Source organism: Eptesicus fuscus, chromosome 3 (genome assembly GCF_027574615.1).
Source record: "Eptesicus fuscus isolate TK198812 chromosome 3, DD_ASM_mEF_20220401, whole genome shotgun sequence".
In the NCBI taxonomy this organism is placed as follows: domain Eukaryota; kingdom Metazoa; phylum Chordata; class Mammalia; order Chiroptera; family Vespertilionidae; genus Eptesicus; species Eptesicus fuscus.
The window spans coordinates 27,079,502-27,104,472 of record NC_072475.1 but is presented as its reverse complement, the minus strand read 5'-3'; the positions used below and the strand labels follow the sequence as shown (position 1 = coordinate 27,104,472).

At 33.3% G+C, this 24,971-nt stretch overlaps 1 protein-coding gene across 2 annotated transcripts in view; it reads left to right on the top strand.

The window, feature by feature from the left end:
• The window catches only part of SI (sucrase-isomaltase), an 89,334-nt gene that overhangs the window by 22,259 nt on the left and 42,104 nt on the right, over positions 1-24,971 (top strand). For both annotated transcript variants that reach the window (XM_054711078.1, XM_054711085.1), the window contains 13 exons: positions 1,774-1,858; positions 2,787-2,904; positions 5,446-5,617; positions 7,912-8,028; positions 10,666-10,820; positions 11,651-11,735; positions 12,301-12,357; positions 13,254-13,378; positions 14,967-15,055; positions 18,180-18,229; positions 18,956-19,126; positions 21,057-21,212; positions 23,535-23,735. In XM_054711078.1, coding sequence (XP_054567053.1) covers positions 1,774-1,858; positions 2,787-2,904; positions 5,446-5,617; positions 7,912-8,028; positions 10,666-10,820; positions 11,651-11,735; positions 12,301-12,357; positions 13,254-13,378; positions 14,967-15,055; positions 18,180-18,229; positions 18,956-19,126; positions 21,057-21,212; positions 23,535-23,735 — 1,581 coding nt within the window. The remainder of the gene's footprint in view (positions 1-1,773; positions 1,859-2,786; positions 2,905-5,445; positions 5,618-7,911; positions 8,029-10,665; positions 10,821-11,650; positions 11,736-12,300; positions 12,358-13,253; positions 13,379-14,966; positions 15,056-18,179; positions 18,230-18,955; positions 19,127-21,056; positions 21,213-23,534; positions 23,736-24,971) is intronic.

The window sequence follows — 24,971 nt, the reverse complement described above, 5'->3', positions numbered from 1 at the left end:
AAATGTATTCTTTTGAATACTCTTAATTTTTCACATTAACTACATGTGGGTATGATACTGATGGAAGAAGGGAAGAGTAACAAAGCAAACATACATCTGAGGAAAACAAAATTAATTAGACACTTGATTAAGCATGATGACTTTTTAAGAGCAGAGACAAGAGATATGGGGAATAAGGCTCAAATATGTACAAGGTGGGGCAAAAACAGATTTATAGTTGTTCATATGGAAAATAATGCAATAACTAATGAATACTAGTATGTGAAAACACTCTGTGTTTTGCATACTCACAACTATAAGATTACTTTTGCTTTACCCTGTATAGAAGTACTTCAATGCAATTAACAAAGAAGGAAAAAGAAATATGTATTTCTATTATTTATTTATTTATTATTATTTATTTATTTATTATTGATTAAGGTATTACATATGTGTCCTTACCCCCCCATTTCCCCACACACACTCATGCCCTCACCCCCTTGGTGTCTGTGTCCATTGGTTATGCTTATATGCATGCATAGAAGTCATTTGGTTGATCTCTTCCCCTTACCCACACCCTCCTCTACCTTCCCTGAGATTTGAAGGTCTGATCAATGCTTCTCTGTCTCTGCATCTGTTTTTACTTGTCAGTTTATGTTGTTCATTATATTCCACAAATGAGTGAGATCATGTGATATTTATCTCTCTCTGACTGGCTTGTATTTCTTGAGCATGTGTAGTGTGGTGTATGATTAAAATCTCTTATCTTTTTTGTTTGTTTTGTTAATCCACACGCCAGAATATTGTTTCATTGATTTTTAGGGAGTGGAAGAGAGAGGGAGAGACAGAGACAGAGATACCAATGTGAGAGAGACACATCAATTGGTTGCCTCCCATATGTGGCCTGACCAGGGCTGGGGACTGAGCCTAGAATCCAACCAGGGACCTTCAATCCACAGGCCAACCCTCTAACCACTACGCAAACTGGCTGGGCTCTCTCATTTTTTTTAGTCCAAAGACTTAACTGGTTATGTTAAAAACAAACAAACAAAAAAAACAAAACAAAACAAAAGCGCTAGTAAGTAGCAAGATAAGTTTAGGGCCTAGGTTTTCATGACAAGAGAATCAGTAAACACAATACATCACAACTCTGTCTCCAAGATATGTTTAGGCTACTTGTTCTCATAATGTGGTCTCCTAGCCCCAGGGTTCCCAGACACTCTTCCAGGGATTATTAGGATACTAAAATGCTATTCGCCATTGTTCACTTTTATTCTCTCATGGGAGAATAGAAGTTGTGACCAGACAAAGCATGCCCTGCCTGGTTGCTAGCAATGCACATCCTAGAAACTAGATAAATGCCAGCTGAAATGAACAAGCTATGTTGAATAAATAAATGTGCTAAAAAATGTGTACAATGATAGACTCACAGTGAAAAGAGTGATACAATGATTTAGAAAAGGCAGTTGCTTAATACTTGTAATTCATATTTTATCTGTAAAATTAACACTAGATAAATGAACTACATTTTGCTCATATCCAATTCCTCAATCAAAGGTATCTCTTCTATTTGTTATCTACATTCACATAAAAACAAATAATATTATTTTTCTCAGTATAATGACTTGTTCAGACCCAAGGAAGAATCAAGTAGTGACTATAGATAAGCAAATTTGTCTTTAGCTTGGAAGCAAAATAATATGTGTACCTTAGATAAAAAAAATGCAAATAACTTAGGTTTATATGATTTATTATTACTTCAAGTCTTTTGTTCTTCAATTTATATCCATTTAGGACATGAATGAAGTTTCCAGCTTTGTTCAAGGTTCAACAAAAGGATGCAATGACAACAAATGGAATTATCCACCTTTTACTCCTGGTAAATTTCATTTGGTTATCTACTCAGCATTAACTGCCGACTGGTAAATTCTAGCATATATATTCCTAAATCGCAAAGTTTGGTAAAATTTTGAGACCCCAAAATCAATATTTTTGTTTGTTTTACTTTTGGCCACAATATGTATGCCTAAGCAAAGGAGAATGATTTAAAAATTTGATATAGCATGTTGATTTATTTTTATTTGCTGGTGATTAAGTAATTAATGAAAAGAAACAAAATTTGTTTGAAATCATAATTGAAATGACTGATTTTTTTTCATGAGCACATTACTATAAGTCTGTGCAGTTATCAGAATGTGCCTGATCAGAATAGTTACATCTCACATATTCTAAAAATATTTTTTATTCATTTAATGTGGGTAAAATAAATAACCAAAGGAAAAAAAAAATGTGCTCTTAGTGGAATAAATAGCTACAAGCACATCTGAAGAAAGATGACAGTAATTATTGCAACATCATATATGCCAGCAAATGAAAGTACAATGAAAAAAACAACAACAAAGATTTGAATGGTTTGTAATTGTGTGACAAGTCTACATGTATAGAATTAGATCATATTTAAGTTAATGATTATACTATAAAGCTTTCAAATGGATCTATAGATATTTGATATACAATTTAAATGTATACATTTTTATACATGTATGTTAAAGGTTATTTTCCCCTTGAATTCATTTACTATTGTAGTTAGGAATGTTAGTGAAAGTGCAAATTTAATGTTTTATCAACAAGAGTGGAATGTGGAGACCTATTTGGAAATTAAATTCTCATTTTTATTGTTTTTTAAATGAATATGGCATTACATACCATTTAAGAATTATAAAGATTAAAATAGCAAAAATATCTTATTATAGAATTTAAAATAGCAAAGAATTTATAGGATATGTTCCTTATATATTTTCTCTTAGATATTCTTGACAAACTCATGTATTCCAAAACAATTTGCATGGATGCTGTGCAGACCTGGGGAAAACAGTATGATGTTCACAGCCTCTATGGATACAGCATGGCTATAGCTACAGAGAGGTGAGTGCAGTTTCATTCAGAAATTTCTTTCCTATTTATTGTCTAGAATATATTTGATAATTTACTAATGGAATTTGAAAATAGCACAAATGTAAGAAAAATAATATTTTCATGATAGAGAAATTAATATATTAAGAGCTTTAGTTCTTTTAGTATTATTCATGAATTTGGAACTTAGTTATCAAGAATAATGTGTATGTATTTAACTATGATTCTCTTTTATTATAGATTTAAAGTACCCTTCAAAATTTTGATTGAGTTTGCTTCTATGAATATAATTGTGTTCTAAGCATAAACTTCACAATTGGCCTGGAAGGATGGCTCTTCTAGAATAAGTCTTAACTATTTTTCAAAACCAGGGTTTTCAATTAAAATGTAATTTTCTATGTAGTATCTCCTAAAAAGCAATTTTCTAATATAGTGTGTTATTTTTGTATAAAAAATAACATGATATAAAACAAAAGAAAGGGGCATCTTCTCTTTATTGCCTACTATTTTTCAAGAATTGTATAAAGACCTATAAAAACTAGATCCTAGTTTCAACAAAGTTTTAATTTTTTTAATCCTCACCTGAGGATATTTTTTCCATTGAGCATTGACGTATGAACCAAGAGGTCACTGTTTCGATTCCCAGCCAGGTCACATGCCCTTGTTGTGGGTTCAATTCCCAGTAGGGGTGGACTAGGAGGCAGCTGATAGATATTTCTCTCTCATGGATGTTTCTGTCTCCCTATCCGTCTCCCTTCCTCTCTCTCTCAAATCACATATACCAAAACACATATGTGAAAGAGAAATATCAATTGGTTGCCTCCCACAGGCACCCTGACTGAGGCTGAGTATCAAGCCTGCGGCCCAGGTAGGTATGTGCCCTTGACCAGGAGTCAAACCCACTACTCTTTGGTCTCTGGGCCAACACTCTAAGCACTGAAAACACAGGCCAGGGCAATTTTTAATTTTTATGTAATTAAATAACTACAATTCAGTTTTATTTTTTTTAAATATATTGTATTGATTTTTTTACAGAGAGGAAGGGAGAGGGATAGAGAGTTAGAAATATCGATGAGAGAGAAACATCGATCAGCTGCCTCCTGCACATTCCCTACTGGGGATGTGCCCGCAACCAAGGTGCATGCCCTTGACCGGAATCAAACCTGGGACCCTTGAGTCCGCAGGCCGATGCTCTATCCACTGAGCCAAACCAGTTAGGGCACTACAATTCAGTTTTAATTCAGACCCATGTTTATTTGGTCCTGAATCATACCATGACATGAAAAATTTTATACGGTGTCTTCTCAGTGTTTTTTTCTTCACTTTTTAAACCCAGTAAAACATTACATATTACATTATATAAATGAGTAAATTGTAGAAAGAGAAAACATTATAGTTCAGTATTTTAAAGGTAATAATATAGAAAAAGCACCTGAGAATTCTAGTATAATTTTACTAAGATAGTTTGGATAATTTCATATACTGAATTAAACTTTTGTATTTTTTCCTGATTATTTCCCATTTATGGAAATAAAAAGTCGCCATTAATACTCAGGTACCAAAAGAGATGAGATGAATAATTCTTTTTTTAAAAATATATTTTATTGATTTTTTCACAGAGCGGAAGGGAGAGGGATAGAGAGTTAGAAACATTGATGAGAGAGAAACATTGATCAGCTGCCTCTTTCATACCTCCTACTGGGGATGTGCCTGCAACCAAGGTACATGCCTTGACCGGAATCAACCTGGGACCTTTCAGTCTGCAGGCCAACGCTCTATCCACTGAGCCAAACCAGTTAGGGCAAGATGAATAATGCTAGTAGTTGTGAATGGTGAACTTCTAGAAACAAACAAAATAAAATACTTCTCAAATATGTACATTTTATCCCAACATTGTTTGCTGTTATTTGAAAATGCAAACATTAATATATAATTAAAATCATTGTAACACAAAAATATGTATTGAGTTAAAGTTCAGGTTTATACATTTTATATTAAAAATTTTCAATGATTTTAAACCATATATTTCAAAAACAAATGTTGAATGGATAAAAAAGCACATGTTTAATTAATTTGGTAAAGGAAGTCATTAAAATCTGAATCATTTCTAGAATATTTTTGTCTGTATTTGATCAGTGTGTATTTAAATAGTATTGATAACTAAATATAAAATTGGAATAAACATTGATAAAATAGTTGCAAATATTATGGTGCAGCTCTAGGAACTGTATGTAATACATACATTTGAAATTGGGACTTCAGAATTTCAAATATCAGTATTACTATTTAAAATCTTATTTATTTAGGTATTTAAAATACATTTTTATCGATTTCAGAGAGGAAGGGAGAGAGATAGAAACGGTCATAGTGAGAGAGAACCATTGATTGGCTGCCTCCTCCACACGGCCTACTGGGGATCGAGCCCGCAACCCAGGGCATGTGCCTCTGACAGAAACAGAACCTGGGACCCTCCAATCCTCAGGCCGACTCTCTATCCACTGAGCCGAACCAGCTGGGGCAAAATCTTATTTAATAATTGGATTTTGTTTTTAGAGCGGTACAAAAAGTTTTTCCTAATAAGAGAAGCTTTATTCTGACCCGGTCAACTTTTGCTGGAACTGGAGTCCACGCTGCACATTGGTTAGGAGACAACACCGCTTCGTGGGAACAAATGGAATGGTCCATCGCCGGCATGCTGGAGTTTGGAATGTTTGGAATGCCGCTGGTGAGCATTTCATTCAATGCTATTCATCAAAGCTGTGAATTACACTTAATTTTGTGATATTATTATCTTGATGATTTTCACTACAATGCCTAAAAGTATGTTACAGAAAATTAAACCTTTAGTCTTAGGGAATTTATAAAAAAAATAGGGATATAGGTAATGTCTATAACATTCAGGAACATGGAATAAACAAAATTAAATCAAATCAACATAAATTCATGAAACAAATATCAATACAAAGCATATCAAAGTTTATATAATAAGTGTAAAGCATCAGATAAGATAGTACAGAAAAAGCCAAATAAAAGTAAGTGTCAGAAGGCTAAATATATTAAAATACTTGATTGTTAGTTCAGGTTAAAAAGTAAAGCTTTTCTCTCTATTTAAAAAATATAAAGACAGATTTTTTTAAAAAAAATTAAAGCAGAGAAAATTTATACTAAGAAATTCTAAACATAAGACATTTTTTAAGTCTCTTTATATTAAACAAAAAAGTATATAATGTTCATTTAAACACTAAAGAGGTCCACTACACAACAAAATAAATTCAAAAATACATTAGGGTACTATAGGATTCATTTACTTTTTCTTTTATATGCACTGAACAAAATAAAAACAAAGAACCTATCAAGTAATTAAAAAAATAACACAAACACACACAGAATCTTGATTTTGGAAATTAAAACAACACATCATCAAATTATTTATGAATCAAAAATAAAATGAAGAAAAATGGAGAGAAACACAAAAAGTGAATGCTAATAATTGTAGTTATATCATAATAGTGAAAGTTAGCTAAGTTGACATTTAAAGTAAAAACATACAGTATTAAATGCTTAGACTCAAAACAAACAAACAAAAAAAGCTGAATAATAGATACTTCTCCAAAGTGGACATAGAGAAGTCCAAGAAACATGAAAATATGCTCAAAGTCACTAATCATCTGAGAGATGCAAATCAAAACAACAAAGAGGTATCATCTCACACCTGTCAGAGTGGCTATCAAAAACACATCAACAAATGACAAGTGCTGGTGAAGATATGGAGAAAAGCGAACCCTAATACACTGCTGGTGGGACACAGACTGGTGCATCCACTTTGGAAACACTATGGAGTTTCCTCAAAAAACTAAAAATGGAACTATCATTTTACCCAGTGATCCCAATTCTAGGAATATATCCTAAGAAATAAAAAACACCAATCAGAAAGAATATACTCACCCCTATGTTCATAACAGCACAATTCACAATAGCTAAGATCTGGATATAGCCCAAGTGCCCATCAGTAGATGAGTGGATAAAAAAGCTTTGGTACATTTACACCATGAAATACTATGCAACTATAAAAAGGAAAAATCTCTTACTCTTTGAGATAGGACCTGGAGAGTATTATGCTAAGCGAACTAAGCCAATTAGATAAATATCACATGATCTCACTCTTATGTGGAATCTAATGAACGAAATAAACTGATGAACAAAATAGATCCAGAGACATAGAAGCATGGAACAGACTGATGAATTGTAGAGGGAAGGCTGGGATGAGAGGTGGTAGGGGAGAGATTAACCAGGGAACTTGTATGCATATATGCATAGCCCATGGACACAGACAATAGTGTGGTGAAGGCCTGGGAGGGGGAGTGTGGGGTGAAGGGGGTCAATGGGAAAAAAAAGGGGGCATCTGTAATACTTTCAACAATAAAGATAAATTTTTGGAAAAGGCTGAATATTGACTGAAGTGCATAAATTAAGAAAATGAAAGAATAAAAACAGAATAAGCCTAAAGAAAGATATAGGTAATAAAAGTAAGAAAAATTGTTAGTGTCATAAAAGCAAAGTCTCTAGAGGAAAAAAAAAAAAAGAATAACAAGCCAAATACAAAGATAACTGAACATTTTAATAAAAAAGACCCATCTATGGCAAGTTTTGCTCAAAAGAAAACATAACAAATGGTAGAATGTATTTTGAGATTAGTTATTTATTTTAGTGACTAATTAATAAATATTAACCAGGAGTAAATGTTAAAAGTGAATGTAAAAAGAGACAATGAAGTAAATAAAATTTAAATTAAAAATAGAAGTAATAAGATGCAATGAAGGAAAAGAATAACATGATTAGAGGCAAGTGTATAGCAAAAATGCAAGATACAGACGCTTGGTTAAAGGAGAATATATGAAGACAGTAGGACAACATGATTATAAGTCATGCAAATTAATCCATTGAGGTAAAACGTGTGTTATTCTGAGCATATTTGAGAATTTTTACATGACAAATAATATATATATATATGTTGTCTAGGTTGGAGCAGATATCTGTGGATTTGTGGTGGATACCACAGAAGAGCTCTGTAGAAGATGGATGCAACTTGGGGCCTTCTATCCATTTTCCAGAAACCATAATGCTGATGGATATGTGGTAAATTCCTCTTGCTTTCCTTGTTTTGAAATAAAACATAATCCTATTGTTAGCAAAGTATTTAAATTTATAGTTATACGAAATATGGTTGAAAAGCTTGTAACATAATTCATCACCAAGAGTTAGAAGTGCTCTTCTCAAGGCCTATAAATATTTTTATATAAAAGTGGTCAAATAAGGAAATTATGAAACATAATGTAGTCACTACATAAATATTCTATTTAAACCTAAAGCATATATAAGTGTGTTAAATCACAAATGTTTAAATTAAAGCCAAAGATTTTTCAGTCTGGGTTCTTGGATTCTAACAAGTTCCATGTAATTTTTCTTTCATAAAAGGTATAATCCCATCTAATAAAGATGTAATATGCTAATTGACCCTCGTGCCATCACAAAGATGGCAGCACCCACAGCCAATAAAGAGGGAATATGCTAATTGACTGTCCCACCCTCAAAGATGGTGGCACCCACAGCCAATAAAGAGGGAATATGCTAATTGACTGCCCCACCCTCAAAGATGGCAGCACCCACAGCCACAAGATGGTGGCACCCAGTCCCCTCAGCTCCGCTGGGGCGCCTGCTTCCAGAGTCCCCCAGACCCCTCAGCCCCCCAGCTGTCCAGGGCCAGCTTGAGGTACAGGCAAGTCTTGGATGGCAGCTGCCCAGCCGTCCAGGGCCACCCGAGGCTTGCGCTGCCAACAGTGGCAGCAGCAGAGGTGTGATGGGGTGTCACCTTCCCCTGGTATCTGGGTCACCTCCTGCCTCTGAGGGCTCCCAGACTGTGAGAGGGGGAGGACTGGGCTGAGGGACCCCCCCTCCAGTGCATGAATTTTCATGCACCGGGCCTCTAGTCTATAGTAATAAATGCATAATATGCTAATTAGACCAGACATCCTTCTGGACGAAGCCAGGATGGTAAGGGAAGCCTGGGTCCCGGATGCCAAAGGGAAGTCGGTGCCGGCAGCTGGGGGTAGGAAGGCCTACTCTTGCATAAATTTCTTGCATCGGGCCTCTAGTATACTATTAAGGATTTCCTGTTTTTGTTTCACTTAAGAAACACACAAAAAACTAAAGCCACTTACAAAGCAGTTTGAGTCCAGAGTCTTTCTATAATAAACAAAACTGGAATGACATATTGGGATAAATAAAATTAATGCTTTTAAAATCATGTACTTGAGCTGGTGGGAGCATAAGTACAGGACATACTGAGCTATTCTACCAATTCTGAGATTTCATGCTGTGGGCTCCCATGGACATATTTTTCAGAGGGAATCGGGTAATTAGGGTAAATCACTGAGTTAGTTAAGTGTGTAGTGGTTAAAAACGTATTTACAGTTCACACACTGATTACATATAGGGCCTTAATTCTGCTTGAGAAGGTGTACAACAATTCAGAATTTAACCTGGAAGGAGGCATAATAGAACAGAAGTAAAAGGTACACATTGGAGAGAAGTAGCTTTCTAGCCTATCAAAATTGTGCTTTTAAGAAATGTGTGTTCACGGGAGATCCTGATATGAATTACATTACACACTGTGTTTTTCTAGGCCCTCCACAAAGCAGATGCCACAGCAGAATTAGACACCATAGAGATTTATTGGTGAAATATTAGTGTAGGATAAAAGGAAGGGAGCAGGGGAAAGTGGAGAGAGCCTTCATATCACAATTAGATCTGAACCTGGTGAGATGAAGCCAAAATAGGGGGTTTGATAGGGAGAATCATGTTGGGTTGTAGGGTTCCTAATTTAAAAGTGTTTCAGTCAGTCCCATGTCACATCCTCAAGGGAGAGTTGAGCATTAGAAGAATCATGTATCTCCCAAAAATGGGCCTGGATAGTATTCTCATCATTCTAATTGATTAGCTGGGAGCAGCCAAAGGAAAATATGGTTTCAGGGTAAGAAACATGATGCCAAATCCAGGGAGGCAATAGCTGGTAACCTTAGTTAACTCTGTTACCCATAAAGCAGGAGATATAAGCAGGTTTGATCACATCATTGTACCTTGGCTGAGCATCAGCTGACCTAGCTTACGCTCTGCGGAGAGGCTCCCCTCCAAGTTGCAAATTTGCAAATTGCCAGGTAGCTCAGTTTCTTGAATCCCTGGGACATCAGACTACCTAGACTTAGTATTCGAAGGTGATGGTCAAGCTCAAGGCAGCAAGTCCTCAGGGAAGTACATTTTAAACCCTCACTTGAATGTGTCACATGGGCCAGAGTATGTCACATAGCTGAGAATGAAGCCAAGCAGTGGGGAAGGGTGTACTCCACCTTTAATGGGATGGTCTACAATGGTACATAGCAAACGTGTGGATACAACAAAGCATGAAAAGGTGATCCAATAAATCAATCTACCACAAATAATGTCAGTGGAAAAAATTCCTTCTTAAAATGTATTTTTGTCTTTTTTCTGTGTATTTAAATGAAAAAATCTACTTTAAAATTAAGTTGAATTAAAAATTATCCAAATAAAAGCTAGAAATGTTCACATACTTTGATGATGAAATAAGAGTAATTTTATCTTTTTATGAACAAGCTGAAATGTATACAATTTTCTTTTCTAGAATAGATTGAATACTTCTAAATTAATTTTTATTCATATTTTAGCTTTCTTATTTCAGTTTCTCTTTTTATCCCATAGCATCAAGATCCAGCATTTTTTGGACAAAATTCTCTTTTGGTTAATTCATCAAGGCACTATTTGAATATTCGTTACACTTTATTACCTTTCCTCTACACTCTTTTTTATAAAGCCCACACGTTTGGAGAAACAGTAGCGAGGCCATTTCTTCATGAGTGAGTACAATGTTCAAGAACTTTTATCTTTCACATTATACTTGCACATATATTAAGAAATTGATGGAGATAGATCGGGATGTCAAATAGATTTCTACTCCTTATTTTTACATTCATATAAATGATTTGATGAACTGTAGAATGATAGAATGGTGTTTTGGACAAGATTAATGGAGAAATCTGAATCTTGAATATAATTTAGAAAATGTAGAGTAAGTATAGAGAATGAATTAGAGAAATTATTTCAATAAGCAAGATTAAATATAGGATTAATGAAAACATATCATTTATATATTGTGAAAATCTCCTAAATATAGAACAAATGTAATATGGGGCGGGGGGCAGCAACAACAATGAATCGTACTTATCTTTGTATATCTTCACGAAGGCAAGACCTTTCCTCAAGAAATGACTAAAGATCCTTTCAAATCCAAGTCAAAATGGAAGTTAATAATGAAAAAAAATTAAAGGGCAAAATGTAGAATAGAAAAGATTTCTGGTACTTTATGAACCCATCTTATAGGATAAAATTAATTAAACACAATAGTTATTACAGATAAAAAATCTTAGAATATATGATAGACTTTTTTGAATTCCAGATACGCTATTTTCTTCCACCACCTTTCTTTCCTCTCTTCCTTCCTTTCTTATCTCTCGAGCATCAGTTGAACCATAAACATGTAAGAAATATAGATTCAAAATGACATATGAAGCAAATAAAATTAAGCTAATAATCATTCCCATGGAAAAACTGTAAAGGTTAACCAAATAAGGAATTTGGATAAACTTATGTTTTATCATTATATTATAAACATTGTCATTGTTCTTAGGTTTTATCAGGATACAAATAGCTGGATTGAGGACACTCAGTTCCTATGGGGCCCCTCATTACTTATTACCCCAGTCTTGAAGCAGGTAGGTTTTGAAATTTATAAATTTATTGCTTAAAGGGATGTTCTATAACCAAATCTACACTAAATTACAAAACACCTTCATAATAAACAATCCTCAAAAGAGTGTTTCAACCTAATAAATGTCAAATTAAATTCTAAAATGTGGAAGACATTTTGAAAAAATTATAAAATATTAACTAGATTTATGCCTTTAAAATACATAATGTGTAACTGGGAAGAAGAAAATTGCATACTTTTGAAAAAGAAAGCTTTACTTAGACTCAAAATCAGATCTTATCTATAATAATAAAAGTTTAATATGCTAATTAGACCAGACAGCCCAACGACCTTCCAGATATCCTTCTGGATGAAGCCTGGGCTGCAAGGGCCGAGGCAGCAGACATGGCTGCAAGGGCTTTGCTCCTTGCACGAATTTCGTGCATCAGGCTTCTAGTACTAATAATAATGAACTCTCATTTAAGTAGACATAGATATTTAAATTTTACTAAGTTGTAAATAAACTTGCAAACTACATACATATCAAATACGATACACACATATATAAAAATTATCTTGCTTTATTATAGGGAGCAGAGACAGTGAGTGCATACATCCCTGATGCTACTTGGTATGATTATGAAACTGTAAGTAAACTTAATATCATAATAGACTCACAAGTATTATATTGTGAAACATCTTTACATGGAAACTTAAGTCCAAACATGTACCATATCTATTTGCAGTATTTCTGTTATTATTATAGGAAATGAATAGTTTCAAATTTAAATAATGTGTAAGATTTGTACATTTCATTGTAAGTGAACAAGTATATGTTTTGTTGCACATGGTTAATATAAAGTTATATTTTTTATATAAAGATTTATATTATTTTCAAATTGTGAAAATAAAAGGTCTGGAGTAATTTTAGAAAGGAGTGGTGACATTTTAATACTGTTTCTATTTTGTATATTTATCTCATTGCCAGAAGAATGAGTATTGACCTAATTTAAACATTTGTTTTTATATACTACACTTAAATATTTGGGAAAGATTTTTATTTCAACCCCAAAAAGGTAACAGCAGCATTCATACACACATTCTATTTATTTAATTAAACAAGACATTTTGAAAAGTGTTTTTTTTTAAAGGCATTATTTTGCATATCATTTATATTTGTTAAATAGATCTTTTATTTTTATAGAAACACTGATTTTAAAAAACCATTTTTAGAAACATAGTTAACTATAAAACAATAAAATAGGGCTGGTTAAGATTATTGTTAATTATTGTAGCAGAGAAATAGATTTTTCTATATTTTTTGGTTGTTTTTTTTTTTTTGAGAAAAATGAACTAATTTTACCCCTACTTTGCTTAGTAAACTGAAAAAAAATGTTTTCTTTAAAAGTTAGAAAACAATATTTACTTGGATGACATTAATCATCATACTAAAAATTATCTCTACATATAAATTTTGATGCTTGTAAAATGGGGTGTGAAGTTACACTACTAACAAAAAACCTTCTTAACTTCCAAATATTAGGGTGCAAAAAGACCATGGAGGAAACAGCGTATTAATATGTATCTCCCAAGAGACAAAATAGGATTACATCTTAGAGGAGGTTATATTATCCCCATTCAGCAACCTGCTGTGACTACAGCGGCAAGGTAACATGGAGAATTATAACCTAAAATCTAAAATATCATTTCTTTCAATATTTCATAAATTTTAAGAATCTAAGATTAATGTTTAGTTATCCACCAGAAAAAGTTTGACATATGGAGGAAATTCTTACTAACCATCATGGTTATAAAAAGAAGAATTAAATTATGTATATTAATACAAATTTATTAATTTAAAAAATAGACCTAAATATATTGGAAATTTATTTTCTGTGCAAAAATGTATGGACATTCTTTATAGAATATGTATAATTAATCCTATAAAGAAAGTTAATTACTGATTCATATAAAATAAGAAATATTAAAGTAAATTCTATACTTGACAAAAGTATCATTTTTTTAAATATTTGGATTTTCAATACCTAAATGTCACAATACATTTTATTCTGCTATAGTGTTTTACTTTTAACTTGATAAATGAGGTGGATAGTTAAGTTTAGATAAAGGACAAGATAGAAACTAAATTGTTCAGTAATAATCAAACCCAGAAATATTTAGAAAAAAAAAAAGAAGAAACTTGAAAATTCAGGTGCTTCATCTTGCAGCATTCATTCTGGGTATGAGGGCATAGAAGGCGTCATATTGAATTCACATCTTTCCTCATATTCTGCAACCCCCAACACATAGTCACTCACTATTCCTTACCCTGAGGTTTCTTTTCATAACATTAAGAATATCTGGAATTATATTACTTATGCCTTGGTGTATGTAGTGTGTTTACTCTTCTAGACTACAATTCCATGAAGGCAAGGACTTGACTTTTGACTACATTAGTACCCAGACAAATAATAGTCTCTGGCCTCTAATTTTCTCTAAACATTTGTTAAAGGAACAAACTAATGAGTGAAGGAATGTGCTAGTAATTTCATTATATTGGCATTCTAGAATTGTTTACTTTAATACGGTAACTGTTTCGTGCCTGTTCTCAAAACAATAGCTTATACTTTAAAGCTGTATTAAAACAAGAGAAACATACACTTTGGTGAGTGCCTGCTGGAAGGAATATAGTCTGTATAGGGCAGTTGCCTATACCATATAGCTTCAGGGGTATTATTTTAGGTTAAAAACCTAAAATGATATACAACAGAAAAATTTTAGTGATCCCATGCCCCATTTCTTATACTAGAATTAGCTTCCTTTCTAAGATTATTAGAGATCTCATTAAGTGCTTACAAATGTTTGGCTTTTCATTACTTTGTATATAAGATGTAGCCTTGATACATTGCAATTTGGGGTTAATTGAAATGTGACAAATATATGATGTATTGAGCATTCATAAGATATATTTAATTATTTCTCATTTTAATTGAAATATACTATTTCTGAATTGCTGGTGTCTTAGCTTCCAAGAAATTCTGTATTTATTATATTCATTCCTTTAATTTATTTTATAATCTCACAAATTATTTCATCATTAAAAATTATTAATGAACATAGACATGAATTGTATTAATATCTTCTCATATGGATGTGGAATTCATAAAACATCCTTTAGTTTGAAATGGACTTATTTAGAACTTTTAATATTATATATTTATTTTTAATCATATATGCTTACAAACTTACTTAACAGCCGAAAGAACCCTCTAGGACTTATAGTTGCATTAGATGAAGATAACAGAGCAAAAGGAGACTTTTTCTGGGATGATGGAGAAACTAAAGGTAAGTCTCAAAGGGGATACGCTTCTTTTTTTATTACTGATTTCAGAGAGGAAGGGAGTGAGAAAGAGAAATAGAAACATCAATGATGAGAGAGAATCCTTGATAGGCTGCCACCTGCATGCTCCCCACCGGGGATCCAGCCCACAACTTGGGCATGTGTCCTGACCAGGAATTGAACCATGACCTCTTAGTTCATAGGTCAATGCTCAATCACTGAACCATGCCAGCCAGGCAAGGAGATATGCTTTTAAATGTTCATTCTGATGATGAAAATATTTGACTTTATTAATATAAAGTTGCATTCACTTCAAAACTGTCACTTGTTTTAATTTTTAATTCCTGTTTTTAATATCTTTTAGGGTCTATGTTACTTAATGAAATTTAACATTGTTATTTAAATTATATTTTAATTGCAATATTTAGTTTTGTCTATTGGATCATTATAAATGTCTTTGACAAGTGTAGAGAGTTTATTAGATTATCCTTCTTAATTAAACTAGTTAAATCCACATGTACAAATCACATCAAATTTTCAACTGTGTTACATGATTCTAGTGATTAAAAATAAAATTTAATTACTGTAAAAACAAAGAGAAATATATTTAAATGTGTCAAATTATTTTATAAGAATGTTACTATATAAATGGCTCAAAATTTATTTCAATTGTGTCTTTAATTTTATTTCTTGAGCCCAAACTTGGGAATTCAATAAACCATGAGAATAAAGAACCAATTCTTTAAAATATCTAATTATGCCAATAGTAAATATATTTGTTTGGCTATAATTTATCTATTACAGTTACCTTCATAATTTTGTGAAGTATTTGTATCCCATTTCTCTTAGTAGAGGGCTCTGAGGTATGTTTTTAATATATGTGTATACAAAATAGTTTAGTTCCTATTTTATAGGGCACTACTTCTCTGTGTATTAAAGACTATCCTGTGCCTTTAAACATACAAATATTTCTAAATTAACTCCAAGAAGTAGTCTTATTGGTGTGCTCTCTTATAATTTGAAAATATGAAATCTATGAAAAATCCTATTTTATTAAGTTTTATCTGTGGAAACATAGATTACCACAATAACTAATACCACAATATATCTGCTCTACATACAGTGTTCCCCTTGTCAGTTGATAATTTCATCTCTACAAAATGCTGAAAACCCTAGAATTGATTCCTCTCTTCAACCTGGGAATTTTTCTTGGTTCTACCTTACCTGGGTGCCCTCATCAGGCCATGTCTGTCGTCACTACCATTTACTTTATTATTACATTAGCTACTTAAGTGTTTTATAGGTCTACTGGAGGCCCAGTGCATGAATTTGTGCATGGGTGGGGGCTCTCGTCCTGGCCGGCAATCAAGGCCATCTTGTCCAGTCTTGGAGGGGGGGGAGGGATCACGGGAGGTTGACCGGCCAGCCCAGATTGGGCCAATGGGGCCTGGCCAAGGAGGGAGGGGTCAATTGGGGCCGGCTGGCTGGGGGAAGAGACTGCAGGAGGTTGGCCGGCTGGCCGGTGGGGGGGTAGACTATGGTAGGTTGGTCCGCTGTGGGAAGTTGGCTGTGGGAGTGCACTGACCACCAGAGGGTAGCTCCTGCATTGAGCGTCTGCCCCCTGATGGTCAGTGCACATAATAGCGACTGATCGACTGGTCATTGAGTTATTTGGTCATAATTGTCACTTAGGCTTTTGTATTTATAGATAGATTTTGTTAAATAAACCCTTTTACATTCTATTTACAATCCAGCAGGTAGAGGCATTCTTTCAGAAGATGATTCAAATCATCCCATCTCTGCTCAAGACCATATATATACTTTTCTGTTTCACTCAGTTAGGCACTACAGTATTTACCAAGACTTAAAGCACTCGCTATTACCTGTACTGTTGTGTGCACACATTCTCTCTCTCTCTCTCTCTCTCTCTCTCTCTCTCTCTCTCTCTCTCTCTCTCTCTCTCGATATCCCCTGCGGCCCTGCATGTATCATTCTACTCCAGCACACTAGCCTTCTTAATTTTTCTCAAATACCTTAGAGCCTAAGAACACTAGAGTGAGCTGGCCCATGAGAATAGGTGCCAAGCATTGACTACATAAAAATGGCATAAAAGTGGACTCCAGCAAACTAAATTATTTGTAAACATCAATAAAAAATGTTGTTGAGATAATACCTCTGCTGTTAGCATGTGGAACTTGACTTTAAGATTATTTTTGTTTCTTTAATGATATAAATATCCTAAATATATTTCTTTTTTCTACTTGTAAAACTTGATATTGGTAATCTATCTTTACATAAGAAGATGAATAAAAATATGAAGGTATGACTGAATCAGTCAACTAAAGATGATATCTATATAATCATGAGCTTTCAAAAGATAAAATCACAGTTTCATGAAAAATTAATTTGTAAGTAAACATACAAACAACAAAATGACCTTAAATTCAGGTTCTGATTCTAATTTTATTTCCTAGGATTAAAATTATAAGTAAATTAATGTTATTGAGAGAATTGCATAAATCCTAGGATCCCTTTTATATTTTCACTCTGTTTCTTTGAAAAAATGTTGGTTATAATTTTAAGTTTCTCTGTTAAAGAAAAATGTTGATAAAAATTTATTTTTTATTATAAGTTTTGTTTTCTCTGAATTTCCATAAACATTTTAGCAGTCTTTAAAAAACTGAACTAAACAAATATGCATTCATTATTTTTATTTACTGGAAACTTTCTACCGAGATTACTTCATTTAGAGGTAAATAAAAACCTTAATTTAAATGGAAAATTTGTTTAATTTGCTTTATTACTAAATAGTATTTTTTTCAAAGTTCTTTTTTTTTTGTTTTTTTAGTCCTCACTCACTGATTTTTAGAGAGTAGGACAGAGGGAGGGTGAGAGAGAGAGACATCGATTGGTTGCCTCCTGCTCAGAGCCTGATTGGGATTGAACCTGCAACCCAGGTACATGACCTTGTCTGGGAATCAAACCTGTGACCTTTTGAGTCATAAGCTGATGCTCTAACCACTGAACACACCATCCAGGGTCAAAATTCATGTAGTATAAGTGTAAAAATAGAGCAGAAATTTTAACCTTACAATGTGATCTAATAACTTATTTTTTTTTCTATTTCAGATACCATAGAAAATGGCACCTACATTTTGTACATATTTTCTGTTTCCAATGTAAGCATTCTCCTTGGACACAGTTAAATATATACCTCGTTAAAGTCTGGGTTATGCCTTTATTATGGATTTTTTGAAATATGTTTACATTTACATCCTGATTGCAATAGAAAGAAATGAAATAAATTATGAAATTAAATTGTTAAATTATAAATAAACTGTTAGCTTATATTTTAAAATATTTAAATGTAATAGGTAACTTAATGATGATGAATTGATGCACAGACATTTTAAGACTTTTTAAACTATTATGTCTGATTTAAGAAACATGCTATAGAAAAATTATCTCAACTTACCTCAGTATGTTTTGATATATCAGTCATAGCAATAGTTGTCATGGATTTAAGGTGAGGATGAAAAAAAAAACTGTATGGAAAAGGTTACATTTTGATAATTAATAACAATGTTTCTTGTAGGTATTGGGTTTCTTTATATATTATTTTTTTTTACCCCAAACTAAGTTATTCTTCAACATTAGGGCTGGAGTAGAAAGGATATATATTAGTTTTAATCTTTGATTATAAATGTTATGGCATGTTTACAAAAAATTGAAGAGTTACTAATGGGTATACTGTATTTATATGGTATATGCTACTTGGACCTGGAGAGCTGGTGGAAATGGAAGGATAGATGATTGGTTTGCTTCCTATTTCACAATTGCATTGTTATTTCATTATGTATCCAAAGACCTTCTGTTTAGTATAGAATATTATATATTTTTTGCAGAACAAGTTAGATATCAACTGCACACACTCATCATACCAAGAAGGAACTGCTTTAGCATTTGAGACTATTAAAATCTTGGGGCTCACAGACGATGTTACAGAAGTTACAGTGAAAGAAAACAATGAACCAATGCAGCCTCACTACAATTACACTTACGATGCTTCCAACAAGGTAAATATCATCTTTTAAAATGTTTTCCTTGTCATGTATTCATATTTAACATTGCATAACCACTCAGGCTTTTGTGTTTATTTTTCTTCATGACATATCTTTCTTTTCTTTTATTTTCTTCTCCTTGTGCTGACAATATTCCATTTTAGGTCATTCCAGTTTATATTTAGATATCAATATTAAGGCACCTCCTTGCTACTTCTCCCTGTTTCATTTTGTCTTTAATAGTACTTATCTGTACCTCCCTAGTATTTTTTTATACCATCTTCCTACTCTGAACTCTAAGGTACTTCTATTGCATAAAATAGTGTAAATATTTTAGCTTCTCCTTTAAGACTCTCAGGTGTGATTTAAGCCACATCTTTAATTATTCTCTCAGCTTCTTCTTTCATGAACTTTCATTGTCCTCAATATACGTTGTATATGTTTCTTCACATTTTTTGTTTACAGCCCTTCTAGTACAAGATCCATATTGTACTTTTTGCTTTTTTGAACAGGTGTACTAAAAAGGAATATATGTGCATTTAAACATATCAAATTAATCTTTAATTATCTCAGCCTCCTCATTTATAACATGAGATATTTAAATCATAATGTTGCTTTGGGTAATAAATTTATGTAGTTAAATATTAAAAATAATAATTTAAAACACAGAAGTGATTTTTAGTGGTATTTACTTTTCTACCACTTATACAGTATAATACTGAATTATTAGTAATATCCACCTAAATAAATTATAAATTATTTTATATACACAATATTTTCAGAGTATTTTTGTCTAACTTTTAAGTCTCCTGGCCCAGAGTTTTTCACTTAGGTACTTCTATAAAAATATGTATTGGCTAATTATTTTTATTTAGTAAATATAGCATAATTTATATATTCCTAAGACAACAGGAATAAATCAATAGAAATTAAATAGTACAAGTTTATTTGAGAACTTTATGACTCTAACAAAGATGATAAAGAACACATAATACAAAAATATTTTATTTGTTTTTTGCAATTTCAACTTACATATGTCTATTTTTATGTTTATGTAATGATTTGAACAGATACTAGTAGACATAGCTTCCTAATTCTGATTGTCATAAAAAAATATTCCTGAATGTAGATTTATGAAAATACACTGGCATAAAAAACTAAGCTATGTAGATGAAACTCTGGGACAAATTATTTCCATGTTATTCCCAACTTATATAAACAATAACCAAATGTAACTTTGCAATTTCCCAATAATATATATAATTGTGGATAGAATATACATATGTACTCTCTCTCTCTCCCTCCCTCCTTCCCTCTCTCTTTCTCTAATATATTTTTGTTTTTATGCATAATGCCATATTAACACTCCTCTAACTTGTTCCTCAAATATTTCAACAATGAATAAAATTAAGGACAAAATTAAAGAAATAAGTATGAATAATTATTTTCCTCCTCTGACTCTAGGAGCCTCTGTATCAACCAAAGTGCTCAATTTGTTCTTACCTTTTTCTTCCTTGAGGGACCTAACATGTATTTCATACCTCGTATGTCCCAGGCATTATTCTAGGTGCTTTAAAGTTTACATATTCATTCTATATAGCACCCTCTTTTAGTAGGGGTCATTATTGACATTTAAAAATGTGAAAAAGTTGATGGTAGACAATTTTTCCCAAGACTCATGAGCACTAAATGAAAGAACTGAGAATTGAACTTATGTCTGATTTAAAGATAATACTTTACCTGCATATCTATAATTCTCATAGTTTTCCTGTTTTGAGGCATCAGCCATTTTAGTGTCATTCTATTCCATTCTTTAAGTATTATATTAAAACACTTATGACTTGATTTGAAGAATTGCTGTGGTTGCTGCATTTTATAAATGCTAAATACATTTAAATTGTCCAATGGTCAGAAATAATCTTTAATGTTTTCTTTGTCTCCAAAGATTCTCCTAATTTACAATCTCAAGTTTAACCTTGGAAAAAACTTTACCGTTCAGTGGAATCAAAATTTCTCAGAAAATGAAAGGTTTAATTGTTATCCAGATGCAGAACCTGCAACCAAGGAAAGCTGCGAAGAGCGTGGCTGTTTATGGCAACCGGTAATAAGAATTTTAATTTTGATCCATGGTATGGTTTTCACATAAGCATTTCACTGTAATCTTTACATATTATAATTTTAATTCTGCAGCATAGAGACTAAATTCATCTGGATAAGCATTTGGGATTTAAAATTAGGAATTCTGATAGAAAATTTTTCTTTATCTTAATTAATTTTCCAGACCTCACTTAGTAAATGCCAGACTGAATGAAAGTGTAAGTTATTTTTCAGGCACTTTGGATAACATAACTACATTTAATAAAATTGTGGTGTATCTGCTGGCTGTATCTCAAAATTATCCTTGTCTTCACCCAATTTCACATTTGTACTTAATGCTGGCATCAGATCACACAAACTCTCAAGGGTCCTATTGCTCTGATATCACTGAAACCTTAGATTTAAAAATCTTAGAAATGATGTTCATGTGTGAAGAGGGACAGGGCTGAGTTTTAAAAATAAAATAAAACCTAGTCAAGACATATTTAATTAATTAATTTTAATTAATTAGATATTACGTGGATAAACCAAGTTTTAAAAAATGATTTGTTGAATACTAACTCTATAGGTTTTTATACTATTTCCGTAAATTATGCAGCAAGATTGTTTTCATCATGACTAAAAACTTAGCAATGCTTATCAACTAACAGTAAGAAAGATAAATAAGAACACTTATACAATGATAAAGAGGAATTTGTATTAGGAATAAATAAAGCTATCTATGAAAGAGACATATATAGATTCTGCAATTTTCTGAAGTCAATCATAGTTCTGATTCTATTGACATTCAGTTTAATGGAGTTGAAATAAGTATTGTAGTATTCCTATCAGTTAAGGATTGCTTGAAGCTGAGAGTATTAGAGAGCTAAATCTGATTTTGTTAAACAAAATAGGATTTTTTTTATAAATAAGAATCCAAAGCCTAATATGTTGAACTCTCAATGTCATCAGTGTCCTATATTTCTCATTTGTTTTTCATCATCAATCTTATGTTATAGCTTCCACCATTATATATGCATTCCAAGTCCAGAAAGTATAAGTGCAAAGGGCATCCTAATTAATCACCTTATACCATTTTCTTTTAAGGAGGTTTGGAAGGTCATATACATCTTGCTCAAAAGAGAATTGAAAATGTAGATGGGTACATTTCTTCTCCCAAAAGTATAATCCTATCTAATAAAGAGGGAATATGCTAATTGACCATCACACCCTCACAAAGATGGCAGTGCCCACAGCCAATAAGGAGGGAATATGCTAATTGCTGCCATGCCCTCAAAGATGGCGGCACTCACAGCCACAAGATGATGGTGCCCAGTCCCCTCAGCCCCCGTTCCACAAGCCTGCCTCTGGAGTCCCCAGGGCCCTCTGTCCCCTAGCCACCCAGGGCTGGCCTGAGGCATAGGCAAGCCTCGGATGGCAGCTGCCCAGCCACCCAGGGCCGCCTGAGGCGCAGGTAAGCCTCCAATGGTGGCTGCTCAGGGCCGCCTGAGGCTCAGGTAACCAGGGCCGGCCGAAGCTTGCACTGCCGGCAGTGGCAGCAGCAGAGGTGTGATGGGGGCATCTCCTTCCTCTGATCACCAGGTCGCCTCCTGCCCCTAAGGGCTCCCAGACTGTGAGAGGGGGCAGGCTGGGCTGAGGGACCCCCACCCTCCACCTTCCAGTGCATGAATTTTCATGCACTGGGCCTCTAGTAATTTAATAAATAAGAAAGATTGAATAATGGATTGTGGTAATCAACTAGTAGTTAGTGCCACAATTATTATTGTTTTTCTTAGATCCTATGTTCCACCCTTATGTAAACCAATTAGCTCTGATCTTTGGTCAGTATTTTTATTTCAAGTACCGGTCAAGTTGTAATTGACCAATATAAGGACCAGTCATGAAATGAGGAATATTATAGTTTTGCATAAGTAGGAGAAAATAATTTTAAGTACTTGCCCTTTTGAGGGTTGTTTAACACACAAAGGGCAATAGTCAGTATAAAGATCAAAATTTGCATGGATCAAAATTTATGAGTAATATACTTAATTTTTGCAAAGACTACACAATCATTCTATTTTCTGAGTTGAAAATAGAAATTTGATCTTTCTGCTCTACTGGTCTACTTTTAGAGTTAAAATACAAATATTGTCTATAGTATTTTAGTACATGATATCTTGAGTTACGTAATAGATATTTTATGTTGTGACTGCAATTTCACTTTATATTAAACAATAAAATCTGTAAAGCAAACATCATGTGATTAAGCATGTTTACCTTACATTTTTAAGAGCCAAATATTACATTGCTTACAGTGTTTGTCAATAAACATATATTGTGTTTTCAGACTATGTCCAGAGCACCTGATTGTTACTTTCCTAGAAATGACAACTCTTATTTAGTCACTTCAACTGAGTATTCATCAATGGGTATAACTGCTGACCTCCAGCTGAATACTGCAAATGCTCGAATAAAGCAACCATCAGAACCCATCTCAACTCTTCGTGTGGAGGTGAAATATCACAAAAATGACATGCTGCAATTCAAGGTATGTGTAGTGTAAATAATTAAGTATTATTAATTGGATTGATGACTTATTTTTCTATAAAGCTTATAGCTAGGTGCACATTAAATAAAGCTTCTCATTTATGTTAACTTTGTGAATAAGCATATAATAGTAATTTTGGGGGTGATTGGGGTGGGCTAAAAGGGGTCAATTGTGAGAAAGGGGAATACCTATAATACTTTCAACACTAAAGATAAATTTAAAAAATATTTTTAAACTAGTGGCCTGGGCACACAAATTCATGCATATTAAGAGGAAATTAATTAGAAGGTTGCTGGCAGGGCAGAGCTGGGCAAGATGGGCCAGGCACGCCCTGGAGCCAACCTCCCATGGTCCCTCCCCAGCCGGCCACACTTTGGGCAGTGCCAGGGCTCGAAGGGCATCTGTGGAATGAGTGGGGTCCCTCAGCCTGGCCTGTGACAATTGGGCCAAAACCGGCTCTCTAACATCCCTCAAGGGATCCCAGAGTGTAAGTGGGCACTCTGCAAAGTTGCTGTTGTACAGAGTGTGGGACACAAATGCAAGTGTGCAGTAAACCAGATGCGGGGCCAACAGTGCCCCAGCAACAACATAACCCATGGCCGAAGGTGGAATCGCATGGCCCTGCGAGGAATCAGGCTCCCTCCCTCTGATGCCGGGGTGTGTCAGCAAAGAACTGCTGCTGCCAAGTCACTGAAGCTCCCAGCTCCTGCGTTGTTTGAGCCTGGTGGTCAGTGCATGTCATACCTCCCGTCAGTCAGACTGTCATACAATCGCTTAGCCTTTTATATATATAAATTATTGCTAAATAGATAAATCAATTAGAATGCACTATGCTGCTAATATCATTAAAATAAAATTTTAAAAAAGCAAAACAGGATGCTTACTATTTCCATTATATTTACACAGTTATCTAAATTTTCTGTTTAATGCCTTAAGACATACAAAAAACATACCTATTTCTTTCAAAAGTTACACTTATATGTATCTATTTTTTACTTAAGACTTCCAAAAGAATCCAATAAAAACAACAACACTATTACAAATGATAATATCAGCAAAATGACTGTATATAAAATGTGTTTCCAAAAAATGTTTTATTGTTCACTATCATTCACCATATAGAACTTGAAATGGTGGCAAATCCAATTAGCAAAATCGAATGAGAAGAACAATTATATAAATACTAAAAATATTTAAAGGCATAGAAGTGAGTTGACTGACTATAAGAAAAAATAA